The 15,923-nt window shown below is 40.3% G+C and overlaps 1 protein-coding gene across 3 annotated transcripts in view; it reads right to left on the minus strand.

Moving 5' to 3' along the window:
* Positions 1 to 4,121: 4,121 nt before the first annotated feature.
* Positions 4,122 to 15,923, minus strand: part of NR4A3 (nuclear receptor subfamily 4 group A member 3) — a 32,336-nt gene continuing 20,534 nt past the window's right edge. For all 3 annotated transcript variants that reach the window (XM_070431079.1, XM_070431077.1, XM_070431078.1), the window contains 2 exons: positions 15,611 to 15,789; positions 4,122 to 7,366 (listed from right to left, as the gene is read on the minus strand). In XM_070431079.1, coding sequence (XP_070287180.1) covers positions 7,119 to 7,366; positions 15,611 to 15,789 — 427 coding nt within the window. In that variant the 3' untranslated portion in view covers positions 4,122 to 7,118. The remainder of the gene's footprint in view (positions 7,367 to 15,610; positions 15,790 to 15,923) is intronic.

Consider the following 15,923-nt stretch of genomic DNA (forward strand, 5'->3'; position numbering starts at 1 on the left):
TAGCAAGATGTTTCCCCCCAAAAACTTACATAATTTCCCAATGGACAGTATGGCAGATTAAAAATAAGTGAATAAATAAAGGGGATCATGTATAATCCACTGATATCCATGCTAATCACATTAACCACAGTGAATTAATTATACCTGAAAACAGATGCAAAGTTAAATTCCTTAGAAAATCAATTCATTAAACTCATATTGGAATGCACAGTCAACAACCCCATGTTTAGAAACTATCAGCATGATTTGTGGCAACTTCTGATTTACTAAAGAAACTGCTTAAAATATTTTTAAAGGCAATTACAATTACTGTCTGGCATTTGATGGAAAGAAATATCGTCAGCATCGTCCCTCGTGTGTCAACTGTCACAATTTTCTAAAATTTTTGAGGCAAAAAATAGGCAGGCTCTACTATTTGCTAGCCTCAATTAGGGTTAATTCAATGTGTGTCTGCAAATAATAGTGTTTAATGTAATCTCTCTAATTACAGATAAAATGCATTTTCAGTCATGCTCATCACTGACAGTATTTTGGGATAAGTTAAACTGACAGCTGCTTTCTAAAGGAAAGGAAAAAACAAACCTTGCTTGAGGTTGTGCTAATTTTCACTCTCTCTATCTTTTTTTTTTTTTTTGCATTGAAGTTCAGAAAAATATGAAACTAGACACTTTGGCTCTAGATAGATACCAGCTTTGGAAATCATGACATAGTCTGTCTCTTGAGAATTTGGTGTGTTTCCCATCTCCCACCCCCATCAATAAATATTAACTTGAATTTACTCAACAAGCATTTTCTAAGGGTTTCAGGGAACCAGGCATTATGGTAGGCCAGTGGTTCTCAACCTTCCTAATGCCTCGACCCTTTAATACAGTTCCTCATGTTGTGGTGACCCCCAACCATAACAGTATTTTCATTGCTACTTCATAACTGTAATTTTGCTACTGTTATGAATCATAATGTAAATATCTGATATGCAGGATGTATTTTCATTGTTATAAATTGAACATAATTAAAGCATAGTGATTAATCACAAAAACAATATGTAATTATATATGTGTTTTCCAATGGTCTTAGGCAACCCCTATGAAAGGGTCATTCGACCCCTAAAGGGGTCGCGACCCACAGGTTGAGAACCGCTGTGCTAGGCACTTAAGAGATTGAGAAAGAATTATTCTACCAAAACTGTCCTCTACAATTGGCCCCATGAGCAAGTCAAGCTTCCTACTATACTAGACATATTAGTCACAGTGACCATATAATCACAGCCCCTACAAACAGAAACTATTCAAGTTATAATATTTTCCGAAGGGTCAATGCATGTTCTTCCTCAATAACAGCTGATTGGACCAGCCATGACCCCAGGGCACCAAATCCACAGATTGTTCAGGGATCTCACTTGGCCTGGCATGAAGAATTGAGCTGGACCGATTACATTTTCTCTCTCAGGAATAGGAATTGGAAAATACTGAATAAGGTGGTGAGTGGCAAAAGTGAAATTAGATAGTGATAAGAGAAGAACCACAAGACAGAGAGAATTACAACCATGAGGGGGCAGGCTGCATCCGGTCTATGAGGTTATGAAGAAGCAGAAAAACAGGATCTAATCCAAAGGTGAATGAATCAAGGAATTAATAAATGAACAAATAATTGTGACCTAAGATGTCTTTGAGTTTTGTTTGTTTGTTTGTTTGTTTTTTGGTAGGCTCAAAACATGACTGATTCACACTGAGTCATTATCCTTAATACTCCTGGCACTTTAAAAAAACAACAACAACAAAAAACCTATGCTGCATATGGGCTTTTTCTTATGTCCTGTGTATCTTAGTTGGGATTTTAGTTCAGCTTTCAATAATGGAAAAACTCTAAATAACAGTGATTTAAACAAGGAGTTTCTTTCTCATGAAAAATTTGAGAAACCCAAGACTTAAAAGGGTAGCTCTTCTCCACAAAACTCAGAGACCTGGATTCCTTGCAAATTATTTTTCCGCAGTTCCTAGAGGAGGTACCCTTATCTCTATAGCCTAAGTAGCATTCATGTTCCAGTTAGAAGATGGAGAGGGAAGAGTAAGAATAGGTGAATGACACCAGGTATTGTTTAAGATTGTTTTCTAGAACTTGGGAAAGTCTTATGTATGATTTTGAGGTGGAAATTAAGGAAAGATCCAAGTTGTACTACCAGAAATAGGGATGATACCAGAAAGAAGTACAGCAAGACAGTTCATTAACAGAGCTAAGCAAACAGAAGTGGCACCTTAAAGCCAGGGCTAATGTAAAAATTGGCAGAATTTGAAGATATCGCGAGGAGGTCTTTGGACCTCCCTATTTGTGGAATAGGGAGTTCAAAACAATCCTTCTAGATCCTAAAGAACAGAGGCCTCAGCTAATGTGGGTTACAGTATAAATCAGACATATTCCAAGACCAGGGCTATCACGAGCCTACCTGAAATATCACCTATCATGATACTACTCTTGATTCTTCTCCAAGTTGAAATTTCTACCCACGGAGACACTTTTTGGGGCCAGACAATAATGTCTCTAGAAGTCTGCTGTCAGATGCCACTGGGAAGGAGAGAGGTATATAGGGCATAGTACCCAGATGACAATGTCACTTATATCCCATTGACCAGAACAGACTGCCAGACCACCCCTGGCTGCACGGAAGTATGAGAGAAACATGTGTGTCCTGAGTGGCCATGTGTGTGGCCAAATATTCTATTTCTATGTAAAAAAGGCATGGCAGCTTTTTATAAAGTTAAACCTACCCAGCGAATGATTCCACTCCTATGTATTTACTCTAAAGAAATGAAACATGTTCGCACAAAGACTGTAGGTGTCTCAGTTTTGCAAGGTGAAGAGTTCTGAAGACTAGTTAACATTGGTGAATGTGTTCGACATCCCTGAACCATATACTAAAAAATGGTGAAGATGGTGTTATGTGTATTTTACCACAATTTTTAATATATTTTAAAATTTGATTTCAGAGTGGAAGAGAGAGATAGAAACATCAATGATGAGAAAGAATCATTGATTGGCTGCCACCTACACACCCCCTATTGGGAATTGAGCCTGCAGACTGGGCATGTGCCCTGACTGGGAATCGAACCATGACTTCCTGGTTCATAGGTCGACATTCAACCACTGAGCCACCGTGGCTGGACTTACCACAATTTTTAAAGAAGTCAACATCTAGCTTCTTGAATTATCTTTGTGTATTTAACTTATGAAAATTCAACTACAGGCAAGTACCCCTTATTTAATCCTGACCTTCTTGCCTCTCTACCCATTCAAAACCAAACTTTTGCTCCTAGCGTCCTTTCTTTCCTTTTTTTTTGCCAAGCCCCTATATTTAAATTCATATGGAAGATGATGATTCATTAAATGAAAGTACTGCTGAGCAGCAGAAAGATGTTTTGTTTGGCTTTTAGGCCACACATGGCACTTCGATGTCACAGAAAATGCTTTATGCATAAACTGATGAAGTAAATCATGAGAGCTCCACATTTCTCTTTTTGAACCATCAAAACACAGAAAAATGTGTTTGCACTAACTCAATATATGCTGTGTGGGGTAGAGTTGAATGAAAGTTGCATTTGTGTTGCCCACAGAGAGGGGTGTCTAGTAATGTAGTAGTAATGGCTCCCGCAAAAAGGCAGAGTACCAATCAATCTTTGAGAACTCTAACCTTATTCTTGTAAATTCTGATTCACAAACAATTGATATCCCATCATTTTGATATGGAAACAAATCCTCCATACCCCTAAAGAATACACTTAGACAATAAATTGTTAGCTCCATTTAAGTTATATACAATTGAAACAAAAAACAGTTTCATACAACTGTGCATTTGTATCTCCTCAAAGCACCCAACAGTGCTTTGCCTGCAGGAAATAGTCAATAAATGGTTATCGAATTTAGACCGTCCTTCTTCCCAATCAGTGAGGTTTAATATATTTCCAATTGGAATGTCTATTAATTTTTCAGCATTAGTAAGCCTTTTAAAAAAATCAATCTGGGGATGTATTTAAGAGTTCACAGCAAATACTAGTACATAAGTGATTAAGAAAATACTGGTAAATGAAGCATGCTTATTCAACACACCAGTAGCCACTGATAAAATGTAATTTAATTTAATCATTTAAATTTACATTGTTAATGTACAAGAGCATTAATTTCAAACCACAGGTTAACACATACTAAAGAGCAATGCTGTCTGAGGAGCAGAGAAACTCTGGAAAACTCTGCTGTCTGAAATGAAAGCAAGGCACTCTCCACTAACAGCTGGTGGATTCCTGACTTCCGCCCACAGGAGGCCTGTTCACGCTGAGAGAGCTCTTCCCCAAGGGAGGAATCACCTGCTTTAATTCTTGCTGTCCTCTTCTGAGCTAGTTCGGTCATCCACTCTGTATACACTTGTGTGTCCACATGAAGACAAAAAAAGAGAGTTGAATTGATAGATGGCGTGGGAGCCTCCCAAGGCTCTCATAGTTGCAATGACTATGGAAGACAGAAGAACACTGGCTATAATCTTTATTTTCAGCACTAAGTGTCTGGGCCTATCACTAAAAATCTTCTTCATTGCTTCCAACCAATCGATACTACGGTTAAAAGGTCTTTTTTCTTAAATCCGATGGGTGTAAAAATAAAAAGTAACAGCATTTCTCTAGAGCTCTGTGTGTGTTTTTTTCTTTTTCAGACATGACAAAAAAAACAAGGACTGACTTTCCAATACTAATGGTGCACGAAAGGATTATGTATGCACAGTACTTCTAACTCATTCAAATTCAACTTGAATTTGGTCTGAAGCTACCTTATATGAAATGTTAGCTTTCCTGATATCGAATAATGTTTATGTTCGCATATAAGCTGAAAAAATTAATGCAAAAGTACTACTTTACTCATGGTTATTATTAGGTAAAATGTAAGTATTTCTGGTTAGTTTAAAAAGCCTGTTTTCCTATAGCTGCAGTAAGTTGAGTAAAAAGACTATGGAAAAGAGACTTAGGTCCTAGACTTGATTCTGGTACTAGCTCTTTGACCTGGATAACTCTTTACCCTTTGCTGGGTCCGTTTTCTCCTCTGTGAATTTTGGGGTTGGGGTGGACTAGCTGGCAAGTCAGGCCCCTTCCAAGTTTTAACCTTCCAAGATCCTAACATTCCAGATGCTATCATCTTGATATAAAAATAATAATCTTTCATAAAAGCTCACACAAACATAATATATGATCAACTATCAGAATGACTCTTGGAAGAAAAACATATATGGTTCGCTATCTGGGTTCCTCTTTGCAGCAGTTAGGCAATTCATTTGGCATTTGTTTGATTGTATAATTTAATGACAATATAAACAGCATAGTTTTGTTACTTTTCCTTTAAAAAGCAAAAATGACTCAGAGCTAACAAAAACTACTGTGACATCAGTTTGACATTCAAAGTTTGTTTCTTAGCAAAATGGCCAAACATATTTTGACTTGATACAGAATATATAATATAAAGACTTTTAGACCTAGAAATCTTCAAACATTATATTTGAATTTAGCAAAACATAAGCAAAATTTTAATATCAAAGTGCTAAACAGTACTGCCTTAAAAGTCACTGCAAATGAACCATAAAATAACCGCATGGGAAGTAACATTTATTGTACAAATGGTTAATAAAAAGACACATTATAAATATATATATGTAACCTGCTATATTTATATATATTTGCTTATTTAATTTCTAGTTGGCGTATCCAAGTCACTGTGAACACCCCATTTAAGTACTCTGTAACTCAGCTTCCAGGAGCTGGTGGTCTTGCAATAAATACAGGCAAAGCTATTACAATATAACGTGCATACAAATGTTTATACAAATAAGAACACTATGCAACAAATTATCTCATAGTAATATGGCATCAACAGTAGAAACATACAAAAGGGAGTACGAACACGGAATGTTGAAACGCAGCCCATTAATCCTTCCTAGGACTCACATTCATACTACTTTTTAAAAAATAAGACTTGCTTACTCTCCATAATTGTCTCTGTAACTGATAACAAAAATTAAATCGTATATATTAAAAACCTTATTACCCCTGGTGTTTACCCTGTATGATCCAGTTCCTATTTTTTGCATGTTCTTACCTAGGAACCAAACACTTGAGACTCACTGAACGCGGCTGGGCTTCAGCATGACTGTGTCAGTCAGTTGCTATAACTGAAGGAAGTTTAGGAAACTCTGGATGGGTTGATAGGACACAACCAAAACAGTTGTATGTAATCCATCTTATAATCTGAGCCCCCTTCGGGACAGCTGGACAATCAGGGCAGGGATCTGGATCCGTAAGAATGGCCCGAAATCTTGGATGGACCATACCTCAGAAGGGGTCTATAGGGCAGGTGGACAAAAACCTCTGCTAGGAAATTAGCACTTGTCCCTTGCTAACGTGCCTCCTTTTTATTTCTGTATAAAATAAAGGAGAGTTAATAGACAAGACTTAGTAAGACAGCACTTTAAAAATTGCACTTGTATATGGAAGCGAACAGCCATTATCATTTTGCTATGTCTGATTTATAGGTTATCGTCCATCTTTCACCATTTGTTAAAATAAAGGAAGAAAGAAATTAAGACGAGGGAATTTCTGCCTTGTTTGCACCACATACGTACCCTTGATACAGGAAGTATATTCTAAAAGCGATCATCTCAAGACAGGTCCTACCCTGGCGAACAACCCTTGGCTGTTCTTGTTTTTAAATACAAAGCAACTGTAATTGTATTCCCCAGAAACAGTTTTCAAACAGTTATATTATCCTTTTTTGTTTTCCCCCTGCTGGGATAGCATCATCCAAAAGTGCTTTGTTAGCAGTTTCTTAGAAAACCCTCATGAACTATAACCCCCCTCCCCACCCCAAACCCAAGCCTAAATATAAAACACAACCCCAACACAATACTCTGCAAGTTTTCTGGCTTTAGGTTGTAAGGAAAAGTGCCAGAAAAAAAAAAAAAGTCTTTCATTTTGTCAGGAGCTGCTTTTTCTCTTAAGGAAGGACAGGAATGGTAGGTGTCCAGACCCCTCCCTCTGCTGCGTAGCAAGCAGGCGCTAGCAGATGAGGCGGCTCCCTGCTCAGGCTGCTCCTCCTCAGAAAGGCAGGGTGTCCAGGAAGAGCTTGTCGATGATGGAAGGTGGAGACACCAAGTCTTCCAGCTTCAGGTAGAAGATGCGCTGGAGACCCAGGGTGCAGATCTTCCGCAGTTCTACCAGGGCTCCCAGGACCTTGGGCTCCGTGGGCTCCAAGGCCTGTCCCTTACTCTGGTGGTCTTTTAAGCTGCTCGTGATCTTGTTGCATAGCTCCTCCACTCTCTTTGGTTCTTTTAACCCATGTCGTTCTGCAGAGGCATAGAAAAGGATGCGTTTAGGAGGCAGTTCCATCTTAAGAAACCGTGAATCCCTAATCAAGGCCCGTGTCCTATTCTGCCAGCTGAGATGGCATTTTACAAAGTGCCCTCCCTCTTAGAGGTAGTTCTTTGAATCCCAGTCTGTCACTCACTGTGTGCCCTTGAATAAGTCCCTTAACCTTTCAGCCCTGGTTTCCTTATAAAATGAAGATGATAACATACCTAATTCAGGGTTTCTGGGAAGACCTTGGCCCCAGTTATCTCAGTCAAAGTTTTCATCTCTCAGTACATTTACATGTAAAATAATAATTTGTGAGAGATGAAAAACATCCATCCAGTTGGAAATCACGTTTGAGTTTCTAATTTTCCCAACATTGATGTTTTTAGTTGGGAATATTTTTGTTACAAAAGTTACTTTCTTAAAGCATAAGTCATCAGAAAAATGAAGCAACTCTCCAGACATTTTTTTTCCTCCCTCCCTTGCCCTAAATTAAAGGAGGCCTGGGGACCAGATCTGCCTTCTTCCCCAGCTTGGCTAGTCGTGTTTGAGTTTTTCCCTTTCTAGGGCCCATCTTAAAAGGAGGAGGTTGGGCTTCATGACCTCTAAGGCCCCTTCCAGCTTTGAGGTGTTAAAATTATATTCAGGTCCAACCATGAACATTGCCAGCAGCATCTCAATGGATTGTAAATCTAAGACAGTGCCTGACATGTGGCAAATGATATCGTCAAAAACAAAACAAAAAAACCAATAAAGTCCCCCAATTCCCAAGCTTTGCAGTGTATAATTTTGCTTTCTCCAGGAAACTATCAAATCAGTCGAGAGGCAGATCTGTCCCCATGGTTTACCTTTACTCAACACATACACTCAAGAGTGAACTTCAAGAGTAATCCAGCCTGCAATAGTGTTCTGCCTAAAAGTTTTATGTGCCCTCCAGAGCAAAAAACAAAACAAAACAAAACAAAAGCAGAGTGCAAATTTGGCGGTATATTTTAAGAGCTCTAACATGTTCGTTGCCTCTGACCAAGTAATCCCACTCACGGGAATTTATCTGAAAGAAAAACTCAACAGGAGAATAAAACTGTATGCATGAAGATATTTTGGATAAGCATTATCTATTTTAAAAACTAGGAAAAGATAAAGGATGGAAGAACAGAGGAACCATTAAGTAAAAAATAGTATGTCCACGTAATGGAAGGTTCTGTAGACATCAGAAAGGGCAAATTAATAACGTTATGAAGCAACATGGAAAAAATACATAACATCACATTAGATAGAGAAAAGAATATGAAATGGTCTCTAAGATGTGATTACATCTATGTAAAAATTATTTCTTCATCTAGAGAAGTATGAAAGAAAACGGAAAAGTGAAAATATTTATGAGATTGTCAGATAACTCTTACCTTTTTTTTTTTTTTTTTAAATTTCCAGGCTAATGTTATTTGTCTAACAGACAATGTTAAAATAGAACAAACGGGGATTCGATCCTTTGTGAAGCCCTCTCCTAGCTGCAACCTGATCACACAATCATCTTGCTGACAGTACATTCTATTAATACTGAGCCGTCTCAAATTGGGTTCAGAGCCCAGAGGGAGGTGCTTCTCCCAGAATAAAATACCAATCCATTGATTTAAGCTTTCCTTTTCCACGCCTCATGTCTTGAATTATATTCAAGATACCATATTCATGATCAGCATAAAGGAACTGAGCGATGTTGATGGCTGGATTTCGGGGGAGAGTTGATTATGGAGCCCTGTACCCAGACTTTCTCATGGCCAAACTCACAAAAGGTGCCTCGGAGTTCTCCCTGCTCTCCAACCAGTGGTGACTGCTCAATAACTATGGCAACCATTATTTATTCAGTGAATTCAAGTGGAGATCGATACCTCCTGCCAGCTGGATCAGCCCTAGGCCTGGAATTCCTTGAGGAATTCAGACACTCCTGTTAGAAGCCAGAGGCACCTCCTTTGTTGTTCTGAACAGCTACTGGATTTGTGGCTTCTTTACTTTTTCAAAAGGGCTGAGACAAAATTCAGTCTCCATGCAAACTACTGCCAGCAGCCAGCAAGGTTTTCAAATCACTAGGGAGTCACTAAGTGTCTAGGCACTTCCTAGTAATTTGAAATTCCTCAAAACCCCAATCACTGACATTTTAGCTTAAGGGACCCCCTTTCTTCTCGCAGCTTGGTAAACATGGCTGCAGAGCTGATATTCGGAGAGTTCACTAATTCAGGAGGAAATCAGACATTCAAATTTCCCCCTTCCCTAAGAATTATACACAGGTTTTAGTTTAAGATCTTTGTCCACCATTAAACAAAACAAGCTTCTCCGTGTTTCTTGCATTTTGATCTACATCATTTTTATCCAATACTTCAGTCTTCTAACTCAGCTTTATGCAGTCAAAACTTTAAAATACAACTTCTAGAAATGGTTAAGTAACGAATTTATGTGTCAGAACCAAAACAATTTGAGTCATTTAGTTCAAACTCCCACCTCAGATAAGAATCTCCACTACGAGATACTACAGAGAATGCTGGGCACCAGCTGGACTAGGAGTTTACTATTTCACCTGATAACCAAAATACAGGGGTGAACAAAAGTAGGTTTACAGTTGTTCATATGGAAAATAATGAAATAATTAATAAATAATACAAGAATAAACGCTCTTTTGCATACTCACAACCGTAAACCTACTTTTGCCGCCCCTGTAGATTTGAAAGCACTTTCTACAACACTTTTACCTAGATTATTTTATCACACCCTCACAATAACCCTTTGAATTAGGCAGGACACACATAATCTTTATTAAATAGATCAGGTAAGGCTCAGGGAGTTAAGTTACTTGCCCATGGTCAAAATGAACAAGTGGTTAATTTCTTTCACTCCAAGTCCAGAAATACCAGGCTGCCTTGAACATTATGTTAGAATGTCCCTCCTCGTTCAGTCTCCCTGTAACTCCCTCCTACACTTTGTGTACCTCATTAACTAATTGATTAATTACTTCTTCCAACAAATATTTATGGAGGACTTATTTATAGCCACTGGGGTCAGAGCAGTGAACAAAACAGACCACAGATCAAACTTCTAACCTGTATGGTACCTAAGGACACTGCTGGATTACTGGGGATTTAGCTATCCGTGCCACAGACATCTCTGCTAAGAGAGAGAAGAAGGGGAGGCACGGAAGAAGAGGAGAGAGAGAGGAGAGAGATTTCAACTTCACCTAGTGAAAATCTACTCATTCTTAAATCACAGATCCCATTTTTTTCAAGGAAGTTTTTCCCTTTTACTCTCAGTCTAGATTATTTTTTCTATTTTTTTTTCTCCGAAGGATAGACAGGTTGAAATCAGACATCTATGTGACTATTACCTGCCTCCTCCTTTAAATGTAAGCTCCATGGGGGCACGGACTGTGTTTGCTCACGGTCGCATCTCCAGCACCAGGCCTATTGCATGGGAGATGCCAGAAGCACAGAGACCAGGCCCCACAGTGGATTCACTCTCATGCTCACTCCAGGACATACAGTCCTTGAGTACAAGAGCCTGTCCTCTTTTTCTCTTCTTGCTATGAAATTTTATATGTGGTTTAACAAATGTTCAAAGCAATTTCCACTTTTCCCCAAAATGTGCTGAAATGTTGCACTTTCATGACCTTGCTATGCTGTTCCCTTGGTTTGCAATGTCCTTCCTCTAGATCTTGCCATGTCTAGAAACCACCTCCTTGGGAAGCCATTCATGATCAGCACCTCCAACTTTCTACACCCCCAAAATGTTAGCAGTAATCTGGACTTCCCCTGCACTGACTCTGTCCCTTTTAAGGACCTGAGCACTAACCACCATAAATGAGTTCATTGCATCATAATCAGATATGACTTCCTAGTAACCTATATAATTTCTGACAGCAGAATTCATGCATGGCTCATCTTAGCATCCCTGGAGACTGACACTGTGCCTGAAATATAGACAGAACTCAATATTTGTTTAATGAATGGATACTTATAAACTGACAATTTCACACAAACTTTCTATTTGGGGGGGCTTCTTATTTGCTAATCACAATGAACTGCAACCAGATATCACCTCATTGGTATCCCATCAGAAGCTAAGCACTTTCATTACTCCTGGGACAGGGATATGGCACTGGCAAAAAGGAATGGGTAGGGTAGATGAACTGGGACCTAAAAACATTTCACAACCACAACTGTGGGGAACTCCCTTTTACTGTACGGAGGAAGAGTGATCTGAAAGAAACCATTTCCTGCCCCACCTCACCACCAGTCACATAGAGAGAGGTGGAGGAAGAAGAAGAAAAAGAAAAAAAGAGCCATGTTGGTACAAACTAGCAATACTGTCCAGATTCTTAATTTTCCTGCAAGCAAGATGGGTTTGACTTTTAAGATCCCATTTCCTTTCATGAGTTCACTGTGGTTTAGCAACAGACAATTTTGGGTTGTCTGCTTTCTGATGCCAATAGCCCAACCGATATCCCACAATCACCCTTTTTGATCAATCGAGTTCATTCAGAAGTCAAGATTTCACGGGAGCCCATATTCAAATGAAATTAATATCCACAACAAGACACACTGCTGTTTCCCAGGCATTGTCTTTGCTGCCACTTCCTGATGCTTTCATACATTTCAAACTCCTTCCCAACCAGCAAATCACAAAAAGATTACTGTCAGGTTCAGAAAGAGGAGAAGGGGGACTTATGTTATAACCACAGCACCTGAAACAACCCGCCCTGCACAGGCTGGCAGGGCTGCGGGCGGGACCTGGAACTCCACCATAAAAGACTTGGCCTCTTTTAAGCGCAGCTTAATTACTTTAATGTTACTGTCCTTTTTTGAGCCTCTCTCAAACATCCAAGGAGAAATTCACCAAACACACTGCCTTCGAAAGCCACCACCAGTTTCCTCATGTCACTGAGACTGATTTTTGGACCCCAAAGGGAAGGGACAGGCATATGCCTATTTGAGGGAGTCCCTGTCACCATCCCTCCAGGATGGAACACAGGTGGATCGACTGCCTATTCTGAATTCAGTTTGGCTGCATCACGAACCTAATTTTACGTAATCCTTACTGCTGCCTCATGGAATACGTGTTGCTTTCCCCATTTTACAGATGGGGAAACTGAGGTTCAGAGAAATAAAATGTATTACTCAATGGCACCTACTTATTAAATAGGGGATCCCAGATTAAAACCTGGGGGAGGTGCTGGATCCCAAAGTCCATGCTATGTCTGCCATAACAGACTGGTATGAGCTCCCTCCTTCCTGAGCAAGTCTCCATACAATGGGCAGCTGGCTGAGCAGCCATAACCACAGGACACACAGCAAAGTGCAGGCAGAGACAGGACTGGCAGCACCTTCTCCTAATCCAGTGATGGCGAACCTTTTGAGCTCGGCGTGTCAGCATTTTGAAAACCCTAACTTAACTCTGGTGCCGTGTCACATATAGAAATTTTTTGATATTTGCAACCATAGTAAAACAAAGATTTATATTTTTGATATTTATTTTATATATTTAAATGCCATTTAACAAAGAAAAATCAACCAAAAAAATGAGTTCGCGTGTCACCTCTGACACGCGTGTCATAGGTTCGCCATCACTGTCTAATCCCTACTCTGTATTCTCAGCACTGAACTGTCTGTCCCATGTTCTCCAGGTTGGGACTTCCTGGCCTCACAGTTGTCTACTAATATTTACTTAAAGAGTAAAACAAACAAACAAAAAAAGACATAGACTTCAGGCCTGCCTCTTAAACTACAGCTCTCACACCTGGACTGGCCTTTTCCCTTAGAGTCTCTTTTCTGCTACAATTTGTGGTCAAACCCCACTGCCAGAGCAGATTTTACTAAAGTGCAAGCTTTCACATGATGCTGCTCTGGTCAAAACTTTCCTGTGGCTCCCCACCGCTCTCAAGATAAGCTCCAACCTTCTCACCTAGGCATGAAAGGTTCTTCATGTCCCAGCCCTCCCTTACCTAGCATGGCAGTCTCATTTCCCATCACTCTCCTCTTTTTAGAGATTTCCATCCTGGAACTTATAACAGCCACAGTTTCAATGGCTTTAGCAAATTTTTATTTGTGCCTAGAAATCATGCTCCTTCCATTTTAGTTTGGCGATATCGTATCCTCTTTTGAGAAGACCTCATGTTACCTCTTTTGAGAGACCAACCCCCACCTTTGGTCTCTCAGCACTTTGTACCCACTCCCTCATCCCCACCATGGCACTCAATACCTTGTATCACATGCATCATCTCTGAAAACCCACGGACATGCCAGGGTGCCTAGATCAGCGAACACTTGTTGATTAACTACAGAGATTTGCTGATTTCCATAGAGACGTGGCAATGCACTGGGTTTATTTACAGAAAGCCAAGGCTGACTCTAGATGTTGTTTCTGTGTGTTTTTTTCTTAATTAACTAAAATCCATACTCCCCAGTTTTGAATGTTTAACTGTCTTAGGAAGAGCTGAATGGTTTTGAAACTGAGCTGAAGAGCTTTAGTTGAAAGACAGCCTTTGAACCCATTTCATTACAGTCCTGCTGGAGTGATATGCTTGTCCTTGAATGTGCTTATTTTTCTTCGGGTGCCCCCGTATGCCATTTGAAAGTCCTTTAAATGAAGTCCATAGCCTTTAAGACTGCCTTTATTTTTGTTGTGTTAAGGTCTCCCTTGGAAATCTCTGTCAGGTCCCATCAAAAGAAGGGAGTTTCTCAGCCAAGACCAAAGACCACCAGGAGGAGGTGAAGTTCCACTTGGAATACCGAGGGAACAAGCTACTGTCTGATTCCTACTGTAGCACATGTCATTTAATTGTCTTTGCCTCCATGTAAATCGTTCAGTGATGAACCAGCCTAGCATCTTAGGGTACTCAGTCATATCTCACATTGGCTAACAGTGAGGTCCCAAGAAGGTGCATGGAAACAATGCACATCTCTGATGATCAGGAAGAAGGGCCCATCTTGCCAAAGGATGCATTTGGTCCCCTGTGAAACTCATCACCTGCCTGAAAAGCATGTTTTCTACAGTCAAGAGGGTATCGAATCTGAACCTCAATTCTTAGTCCAATAGCCTAGGCCAGTGGTCGGCAAACTCATTAGTCAACAGAGCCAAATATCAACAGTACAACGATTGAAATTTCTTTTGAGAGCCAAATTTTTTAAACTTAAACTATATAGGTAGGTCCATTGTTATTAACTTAATTAGGGTACTCCTAAGGCTTAGGAAGAGCCACACTCAAGGGGCCAAAGAGCCGCATTTGGCTCTTGAGCTGCAGTTTGCCGACCACAGGCCTAGGCTGTGCTTCAGTCTGATGAAAAGAATGGGAGGTGAGCCCCAGGTGTGGCTAACCTCTTAGGGAGCCTCCACTTGTCACTGCCTCACCAGGCCCCAGTCTGGCCAAGAAGGATGAGATCACACTGGAAACTCTGAAAGTATCAAGACACAAAGGGAGCTGGGGCCTTGGGTCTCAGGACCAGCCCCAGGGAGATAAAATCTCCTCTCTTACCCAATATGCCTTTCTAGTTCCCTCTCCCTCTCCCTCTCCCTCTCCCTCTCCCTCTCCTTCTCCCTTTCCCTCTCTACCTCTCATTCCATCTTGGTGCCGTTTATGTCCCAAAAGATAGAAAGAGAGAGAGACATCTAATGACAGAAAGGCATAATATAGAAATTGAATAAGTTTTATGCTCCTGTTTCTTAACTTTTAAAAATTATTGAGTTGAGCCATTTTTTGCTGTTTACAAGTATCCATTCTCTCACTCCCCTGCCAATCAAAGTTGTAAATCAATAAATAAAGGTGTGTTTTATATGTGTAGTTCTTTGGTTTTACTTTAGGTCGATAGCCAAGGACTGGGGAGAGGGGAAGACTTGCCCTCAGTCCCACAGGAGCAGGCTGGATAAGCTCATTTTCCTTTGAAACCCTTGTGAAGATAACCCTGAAGCAGCAGTGCAACTCTCAACAGAGTGCCTGTGGAAATTTAGATGTTCCTATATTGGGCTTGTTGACAATGATAACTCAATGGGAACCCTCTCTACCTGGAGGTTCATGACAACAAGCTGCAGATATACGTCTCTTGTTTAAATTAAGTAAAATGTCACAGATTTCAGAACAGTGGCAGTCATTTTCCTAATTTTCTGGTGTGTATGACAGCCGAAGCCAGACTCCACCTTAACACAGGAAAAGAGAGAAAGGAGGATGTGGTAGCTTCGGGTGACAGCAGGGTGGTGCTTACCTGTGATCATGCTCAGTGCTGACAGGCATGCTAAGGCTTGGATATCAAGGTTCAGGCTCTGCAAACTTAAGGAAAAGTCTTTAATGGAGTCGAGCCACTCCCCAAATCCACGAAGGCACTGAAGTCGGTGCAGTACAAGTCCATTGCAGAACACAAACTTATCTTCAGCAGTGTTTGACCTACCAGAGAAAGTCATGGGGGTTCGGGGGGGTAGAAACACATTAAATAGGTCTGTTCAGTCTATCCAATGGGATAACATCATAATGCACGGCCCCCAGACAGTGTTCAGAACCCAGTGTGGTGCTGTCAAACC

This window comes from Myotis yumanensis, unplaced genomic scaffold, assembly GCF_028538775.1.
Source record: "Myotis yumanensis isolate MYYU_CA2020_CCGP unplaced genomic scaffold, mMyoYum1.0.hap1 SCAF_12, whole genome shotgun sequence".
Taxonomy (NCBI): Eukaryota; Metazoa; Chordata; class Mammalia; order Chiroptera; family Vespertilionidae; genus Myotis; species Myotis yumanensis.